At 59.8% G+C, this 9,409-nt stretch overlaps 1 protein-coding gene across 1 annotated transcript in view; it reads left to right on the top strand.

Moving 5' to 3' along the window:
• Positions 1–354: 354 nt before the first annotated feature.
• The window catches only part of LOC149919309 (cadherin-related family member 5-like), a 35,367-nt gene continuing 26,312 nt past the window's right edge, over positions 355–9,409 (top strand). Inside the window, exons 1-3 of the mRNA XM_090134369.1 lie at positions 355–428; positions 5,291–5,395; positions 7,306–7,520. Of these exons, the coding sequence (XP_089990495.1) occupies positions 5,332–5,395; positions 7,306–7,520 (279 nt within the window). The 5' untranslated portion in view covers positions 355–428; positions 5,291–5,331. The remainder of the gene's footprint in view (positions 429–5,290; positions 5,396–7,305; positions 7,521–9,409) is intronic.

Raw genomic sequence — 9,409 nt, 5'->3', positions numbered from 1 at the left:
CACACCATGCACACTGTGCACACACACTGTGTGCACCTTTGCACTCCTGGCTTACTGCAAACTGTTGCACACCGTTGCACACGATGCACACCCACCCTTGCACACCCAGCTCACTGCACACCATCGCACACGATGCACACCCACCCATGCACACCTTTGCACACCCAGCTCACTGCAAACTGTTGCACACCGTTGCACACCAAGCTCACCGCACGCCGTTGCACACCGTTGCACGGTTGCACACCATTGCACACGACGCACACCCACCCTTGCACGCCTTTGCACACTCATCTCACCGCACACCACGCCCCCCCCGGCCCCGCCCCCCGCCCCGCCCCCCCTCCATCCCTCTGATCCGCCCCCCCCCCTGTTCCCCCCCCCCGTCCCTCCGTCCGTCCGTCCCCAGCCCCGGGTGCAGCGCCGGGCAGGTAACGGGGGGGGGGGGGCGGGGGGGGCACACATGGGTCCGTTACTTTGGGCTGGGGGGGCGACAGGGGGACATGGGGGGGAGGGGGGACACGTGGGTCTGTTCCTCTAGGCTGGGGGGGGGCATGGGGAGGGCACGGGGGGGGCATATAGGTCTGTTCCTTTGGGCTGGGGGGGGGGCTTGGTGACATGGGGGGGGCATGGGGACAAGGGAACATAGAGGGGGGGGACATGGGGGGGCCATATAGGTCTGTTCTTTTGGGCTGAGGGGGGGACATGGGGAGGACATGGGGGGGGACATGGGGACAGGGGAACATAGAGGGGGGGATGTGGGGGGGCCGTATAGGTCTGTTCCTTCGGGCTGGGGGGTGTGGGGGGGGCATATAGGTCTGCTCGTCTAGGCTGGGGGGGGGGACTTGGGGACGGGGGGAGGGCATGGGGACAGGGGAATAGAGGGGGGGGGACACGGGAGGCCATATAAGTCTGTTCCTTTGGGCTGGGGGAGACATGGGGGGGGGCATATAGGTCTGCTCCTCTAGGCTGGGGGGGCTTGGTGACATGGGGGGGGACATGGGGACAGGGGAACATAGAGGGGGGGGGACACGGGAGGGCCATATAGGTCTGTTCCTTTGGGCTGGGGGGGGGAACGTGAGGGGGGGGCATGTAGGTCTGTTCCTCTAAGCTTGGGGGGGGACGTGGGGATGACATGGGGGGGGCATATAGATCTGTTCCTTTGGGCTGGGGGGGGGACTTGGGGACGGGGGGGGGTATGGGGACAGGGGAACATAGAGGGGGGCACTTGGGGGGGCCATGTAGGTTTGTTCCTTTGGGGTGGGGGGGGCATAAGGGGTGGCGTGGGGACAAGGGGACACAGGGGTGGGCGTGGGGGGGACAGGGAGTCGTGGGGGGGGACGTGGGGGGGGGACGACATGTGGGTCTGTTCCTTTTGGCTGGGGGGGGGACGTGGGGGTCTGACGTGGAGCAGGGGGGGGGTCATGAAGTCACGGGGAGGGGCCATTGGGGGGGGACACGCATGGTTCTGTTACTTTGGGCTGGGGGGGGACATGGGGGTGACTTGGGGACAGGGGGACACAGAGTCATGGGGGGGACACACAAGTCTGTTCCTTTGGACTGGGGGGGGGGACATGGGAACAGGGCAACATGTGGGATGTGGGGGGGGCACACGTGGGTCCATCAGTTTGGGCTGGGGGGGGACATGGTGGGGGGGTGATGTGGGGACAGGGGGCATAGAGGGGAGGACATGGAATCATGGGGGGGGACATGGGGGGAGCGTGTGGGTCTGTTCCTTTGGGCTGGGGGGGGACGCGGGGGGGTGACATGGGGAGATGGGGGGCATAGAGGGGTGGGCGTGGGGGGGACATGGAGTCGTGGGGGGGGTGGGGGGGGGATATATAGGTTTGTTTTATAGGCTGGGGGGAGCACACCTGGGTGGGATATGGGGGGGCATATAGGTCTGTTCTTTTGGGGTGGGGGGGGGACATGGGGGTTGAGATGGGAACATGGGGGGGGGACATGGGGGGGGACATGTGGGTCTGTTCCTTTGGTCTGGGGGGGGACATAAGGGGTGGGGGGGGCACACATGGGTCCGTGATATTGGGCTGGGGTTGGGGGGGGGCATGGGGATATGAGAGGGGGACACGGGGGGGGGGCATACAGGTCTGTTCCTTTGGGATGGGGGGGGAAGGGGGGGGACATGGGGAACATGGAGTCGTGGGGGGGGGACGTGTCTGTTCTTTTGGGTTGGGGGGAGGACATGGGGGCACACACACGGGGTCCTCCTTTGGGCTGGGGGGGGCATATGGGGACATGGGGGGACATGGGGGGGTCACATAGGTCTGTTGCTTTGGTCTGGGGGGGACATGGGGGGATATAGAGGGGGACATGTGGGTCTGAGGGGGGGGACATGGATTCATTGCTTTGGGTTGGGTGAGGGGACATGGGGGGGACATGGGGGGGGGACACGTGGGTCTGTTCCTTTGGTCTGGGGGGGGGACGGGGACATGGGGACAAGGAAACATTGAGTTGTGGGGGGGACATGGGGTCATGGGGGAGGGACGTAAAGGTCTGTTCCTTTGTGTGAGGGGGGACTTGGTGACATGGGGGGGGACATGGGGACAGGGGAACGTAGAGGGGGGAGATGGGGGGACACGGAGTCATGGGGGGGGGACATGGGGGGATAGTTGAGTGCGTTCCTTTGGGCTGGGGGGGGTCAGAGGGACATGGGGGGGGGGGACATGGGATGGACGTGGAGTCACAGGGGAGGATGGGGGGGGGGCACGTGGATCTGTTTCTTTGGGCTGGGGGGGGGACATGGGGCGGGGGGGACGTGGGGGGGATGGGACACTTGGGTTTATTCCTATAGGGTGGGGGTGCACAGGGAAATGGGGGGGGGATACGTGGAGCTGTTCTTTTGGGCTGTGGGGGGAGTACGCCCCAATTCTTCCCCCCCCCCCACCTACAAAACGGGGAGGAGGGGTCTGGGGGGGGGGCAGAGGGCAGACCCATGGGGGGGTTCTGGAGTGGGGGGGTGGCAGATGGATGTCTCCTTCCTCCCCCCGCCTGTGTCCCAATCAGTAGTAATTAATTAGCGGCCGCTCATAGAGGGAGCGGGGGTGGGGGAGGGGGGGGTCCATATGGCACCGAGGGGGGGTCATCCCTTCCCCCCCCCCCTCCCATAGCATGGCCCCCATGTGGGGTGAGTGTGGGGGGGGGGGTACAGATGGGGTGTGGGAGGGGGACAGTGGGGGGCAGGAGGGTGTTGGGAGGGGGACAGGAGGGGACAATGGGGACAAGAGGGGATGGGGGGGGGAAGGAGGGGACAATGGGGTTGGGGGGGTGACAGGATGGGGACATTATGGCACAGAACCTGACAGGGAGGGAGGGGACAGAAATGGGACAGTGGGGACAGGAGGGGGGGGCAGGAGGGGACAATGGGAGACAGAATGGGATGGGGGGGCAGGAGGGGGACAGAAGGCGATGGTGGAACAGCATGAAATGGCATGGGGACAGGAGGGGACAGAGGGGACAACACGGGAACGGGGGGGGGAAGGACGAGACAGACTGGGGACAGAGGCGACAGTGGAGGGGATGGGAGGGGACACGGATGGGACAGGGATGGGACAGGGTATAGGGGCATGGATGGGACAGGGATGGGACTGGGATGGGGACAGGGCATGGGGATGAGGATGGGGACAGGGATGGGGACATGGATGGGACAGGGTATGGGGACAGGGATGGGACAGGGATGGGGACAAATGGGGCCAGGGACAGGACATGGATGGGACAGGGATGGGGACATGGATGGGACAGGGATGGGACAGGGATGGGACATGGAAGGGACAGGGTTGGGGACATGGAAGGGACATGGAAGGGACATGGATGGGACGAGGATGGGGACAGCGATGGGACAAGGATGGGAATAGGGATGGGGACATGGATGGGGACAAATGGGGCCAGGAATGGGACATGGATGGGACATGGATGGGACATGGATGGGAACATGGTTGGGGACATGGATGGGACATGGATGGGACATGGATGGGACATGGATGGGGACAGGGATGGGACATGGATGGGACATGGATGGGGACATGGATGGGAACATGGATGGGGACATGGATGGGACATGGATGGGACATGGATGGGACATGGATGGGGACAGGGATGGGACATGGATGGGACATGGATGGGGACATGGATGGGAACATGGATGGGGACATGGATGGGACATGGATGGGACATGGATGGGACATGGATGGGGACAGGGATGGGAACGTGGTTGGGGACATGGATGAGGCATAGATAGGACAGGGATGGGGACAAGGATGGGACAGGGATAAGACAAACATGGGACAAGGATGGGGACATGGATGGGGATGTGACTGGGGACATGGATGGGACTGGGATGGGGACATGGATGGGACAGGGATAAGACAAACATGGGACAAGGATGGGGACATGGATGGGGACGTGACTGGGGACATGGATGGGACTGGGATGGGGACGGAGATGGACATGTGATAGGACAGCGATGGGGACAGGGATGGGGACAAATGGGACCAGGGATGGGACAGGGATGGGACATGGATGGGAACAGGGGTGGGGACATGGATGGGACGAGGATGGGACATGGATAGGGACAGGGATGGACACGGATGGGGACTTGAATGGGACAAGGATGGGGCCAGGGATGGGACAGGGAGGGGACATGGATGGGGACATGGATGAGAATATGGTTGGAGACATGGATGGGACAGGGATGGGACATGGATGGGACTGAGACGGACATGGATGGGACATGGATGGGGACAAATGGGGCCAGGGATGGGACATGGATGGGGACATGGATGGGACAGGGATGGGACAGGGATGGGACAGGGATGGGGACATGGATGGGACATGGATGGGGACAGGGATGGGACATGGATGGGACAGGGATGGGACAGGGATGGGGACAGGGATGGGACATGGATGGGGCCAGTAATGGAACAAATGGGGCCAGGAATGGGACATGGATGGGGACATGGATGGGACAGGGATGGGACATGGATGGGACAGGGATGGGGACAGGAATGGGACATGGATGGGGACAGGGATGGGGACAAATGGGGCCAGGAATGGGACATGGATGGGGACATGGATGGGACAGGGATGGGGACAAATGGGGCCAGGGATGGGACATGGATGGGACAGGGATGGGGACAGGAATGGACACCGGGATGGGGACATGGATGGGACACGGATTGGACATGGATGGGACAGGGATGGGTAGAGGCACGGAGGTGGGGACGTGGGGACATGGTGGGGCCGTGGGTGGCGGTGCCAATCGCTGTCCTTCCCCCAGGCTGCCACCCAGGGCCCGTCCCCGTCCCCGTCCCCGTCCCCATGGCCGCTCCGTCCTGCCGGGCCCTCCTGGCCGCCTGCCTGGCGCTGGCGCTGGGGACAGCGGGTGAGCGGGGACATGGGGACATGGGGGGGCTGGGGAGGGACACCAGGGTGGGGACACGAAGAAATGGGGACCCAAAGGAGTGGGGACATTGGGATGGGGACCTTAAAGTTTGGAGACGTTGGGATGGAGAATATTGGGATGGAGAACTTGAGAAATGGGGACACTGAGGATGGGGACCCCAAGAGATGGGGACGCTGAGATGGGGACTCCAGGAATTGGGGACTGTAAGGGATGGGGATCCGAAAGGATGGAGACCCCAAGAAATGGGGAGTTGAGGGGTTGGGGACATTGGGATGGGAATCCCGAGAAATGGGGACACTGGGATGGAGACCCCAGGAAATGAGGATCCGAAGGGATGAGGACCCTAACAAATGGAAACACCAAAAAGTGGGGACATTAAAATGGGGACCCCAAGAAATGGGGTCCTGAAGGGGTGGGGACATTGAGGTGGGGACACTGAGAAATAAGGACATTGGGATGGAGACCCTAAAGGACGGAGACCCCAAGAAATGGAGGCATTGGGGTGGAGACCCCAAGAAATAGGGACCGTCAGGGATAAGGACCCCAAGAAGTGGGGACATTGGAATGGGGACCCCAGGAGATGGGGACCTGAAGGGATGCAAACATTGGGATGGGGACACGGGACGTGGAGACCCCAGTGTTTGAGGACATGGAGTAGAGGTGGGGACCCTGAGAAATGGGGACCTGGGGGTGGGGATATGGGAACCCCAATGGCTGGGATGTTGGGATGGACACAAGGACGTGGAGACCCCAATGGCTGGAGACACTGGGGTGGAGATAAGGACATGGGGACCCCAGTGGTTGGGGATGTTGAGATGAGGACATGGGGACTCGATTTTTGGGGATGTTGGAGTGGGGACATGGGGACCCCGATGGCTGAGAACCTTGAGATGAGATGAGAACATGCAGACTCCAATAGCTGGGGACATTGGGGTGGGGACATGGGGACCCCAATTGTTGGGTTATTGGTATGGAGATGGAGACATGAAGACCTCAATGGTTGGAGACACTGGGGTGGGGACATGGGGACCCCAATGGTTTGGGATATTGGGGTGCAGATGAGGACATGGAGACTCCAATGGTTGGCAATGCTGGGATGGAAATGGGGACATAAGGATACCGATGCTGGGGGGCACTGGTGTGGAGATGGGGGCATGGAGGCACCAATGGTTGGGAACATTGGGGTGGGGAGGTGGGGACTCCAATGGTCCGGGAGTTGGGGTGGAGATGAGGACATGGGGACCCCAGTGGTTGGGAACACTGGGATGGGGAGGTGGGGACTCCAATGGTTGGGGATTTTGGGGTGGAGATGAGGACATGGGGACCCCAGTGGTTGGGAACATTGGGGTGGGGAGGTGGGGACTCCAATGGTTGGGGATTTTGGGGTGGAAGTGGGGAAATAGGGATACCAATGCTGAGGGGCACTGGTGTGGAGATGGGGACACGGAGACCCCAATGATTGGGAACATTGGGATGGGGAGGTGGGGACTCCAATGATTGGGGATGTTGGGGTGGAGATGAGGACATGGGGACCCCAATGGTTGGGGATGTTGGGGTGGAGATGAGGACATGGGGACCCCAATGGTTGGGGATGTTGGGGTGGAGATGAGGACATGGGGACCCCAATGGTTGGGGATATCGGGGTCAGGAGGTAGGGACCCCAATGGTTGGGGATGTTGGGGGTGGAGATGGGGACATGGGGAGATTGGGGAGATTGGGGACGTTGGGATGGGGAGGTGGGGACCCCAATGGTTGGGGATGCTGGGATGGAAGTGGGGTCACCGCGATACCGATGCTGGGGGGCATGGGGTGTGGAGATGGGGACACGGGGACCCCAACACTGGGGACATGGGGACGTCCATCCGTCCGGTCTGTGCTGCGCGGCGCAGCGCGGGACGAAGGCTGCGGCGCTTTTGGGAACGTGTTCACGGAGGTGACGGAGAACAGCGCTCACGGCACGTTGGTGGCACGGCTGCCCCCCGGGGGGGGCGCGGGGGGTCCCGCGCTGCAGCTCTGCCTGGAGGGCGCCGACGCCGCGTGGTTCTACCTGGATGGGAGCAGCATGAGGCTGAACGCCTCCAATGGGCGCTGCCTGGACCGCGAGGTGGGCGGCCTCGTACAGCCACCCTGAGGCACCCCAAAGGCATCCCGTATCTGCATCCATGCCGTATCCATCCTACATCCAACCTACGTTCATCCTATATCCCTCCTACATCCATCCTACATCCATTCCTCATCTCATGTCCATCCTACATCTGTCCCTTATGTCTTATCCATCCTACATCCATTCCTTATCTCATACCCCTGCTATATCCATCTCTGATCTCATATCCATCCTACATCCATCCCTGATCTTATACCTATCCTACATCCATCCGTTGTCTCATATTCATCCTACATCCATTCCTTATCTCATATCCATCCTATATCCATTCCTTATCTCATATGCATTCTACATCCATGCCTTATTTCATATCCATCCTACATCCATCCGATCCTACACCCATCCTACATCCATCCTTTATCTGATATCCATCCTACATCCATCCCACACCATATCCATCCTACATCCAACCTACGTTCATCCTACATCCATCCTATATCCATTCCTCATCTCATATCCATCCTACATCCATCCTTTATCTCATATCCATCCTACATCCATTCCTCATCTCATGTCCATCCTACATCTGTCCCTTATGTCCTATCCATCCTACATCCATTCCTCATCTCATGTCCATCCTACATCTGTCCCTTATGTCCTATCCATCCTACATCCATTCGTTATCTCATACCCATGCTATATCCATCTCTGATCTCATATCCATCCTACATCGATTCCTCATCTCATATCCATCCTAAATCCATCCCTAATCTGATATCCATCCTACATCCATCCCGTATCATATTCATCCTACATCCATCCCGCACCATATCCATCCTATATCCGACCTACATTCATCCAACATTCATCCACGTCCACCTCACATCCATCTCATATCCATTCTACATCCATCCTACATCCATTCCATATTATATGCATCCTGCATCCACCTCACATCCATTCTACAACCATCCCACATCCATCCCACATCCATCCCACATCCATCCCTCATCCATCCCACATCCATCCCTCATCCATCCCACATCCATCCCACATCCATCCTACAACCATCCCACATCCATCCCACATCCATCCTACAACCATCCCACATCCATCCCACATCCATCCCACATCCATCCCTCATCCATCACACACCCATCCTACATCCATCCCACATCCATCCCACATCCATCCCTCATCCATCCTGCATCCATCCCTCATCCATCCTGCATCCATCCCACATCCATCCCTCATCCATCCCGCATCCATCCCTCATCCATCCTGCATCCATCCCTCATCCATCCCTCATCCATCCTGCATCCATCCCACATCCATCCTGCATCCATCCCACATCCATCCCTCATCCATCCTGCATCCATCCCACATCCATCCTGCATCCATCCCACATCCATCCCTCATCCATCCTGCATCCATCCCGCATCCATCCCACATCCATCCTGCATCCATCCCACATCCATCCCTCATCCATCCCGCATCCATCCCTCATCCATCCTGCATCCATCCCGCATCCATCCCACATCCATCCTGCATCCATCCCACATCCATCCCTCATCCATCCCGCATCCATCCCGCATCCATCCCACATCCATCCCGCATCCATCCCACATCCATCCCTCATCCATCCCTCATCCATCCCTCATCCATCCCTCATCCATCCCACATCCATCCCTCATCCATCTCACATCCATCCCTCATCCATCCCTCATCCATCGCTCATCCATCCCTCATCCATCCCGCATCCATCCCTCATCCATCCCACATCCATCCCTCATCCATCCCACATCCATCCCTCATCCATCCCTCATCCATCCCTCATCCATCCCTCATCCATCCCTCATCCATCCCTCATCCATCCCGCATCCATCGCT

Source organism: Phasianus colchicus, chromosome 1 (genome assembly GCF_987193195.1).
Source record: "Phasianus colchicus chromosome 1, bPhaCol1.hap1.1, whole genome shotgun sequence".
Classification (NCBI taxonomy): Eukaryota; Metazoa; Chordata; class Aves; order Galliformes; family Phasianidae; genus Phasianus; species Phasianus colchicus.
This window is presented reverse-complemented; position numbering and strand designations above follow the sequence as displayed.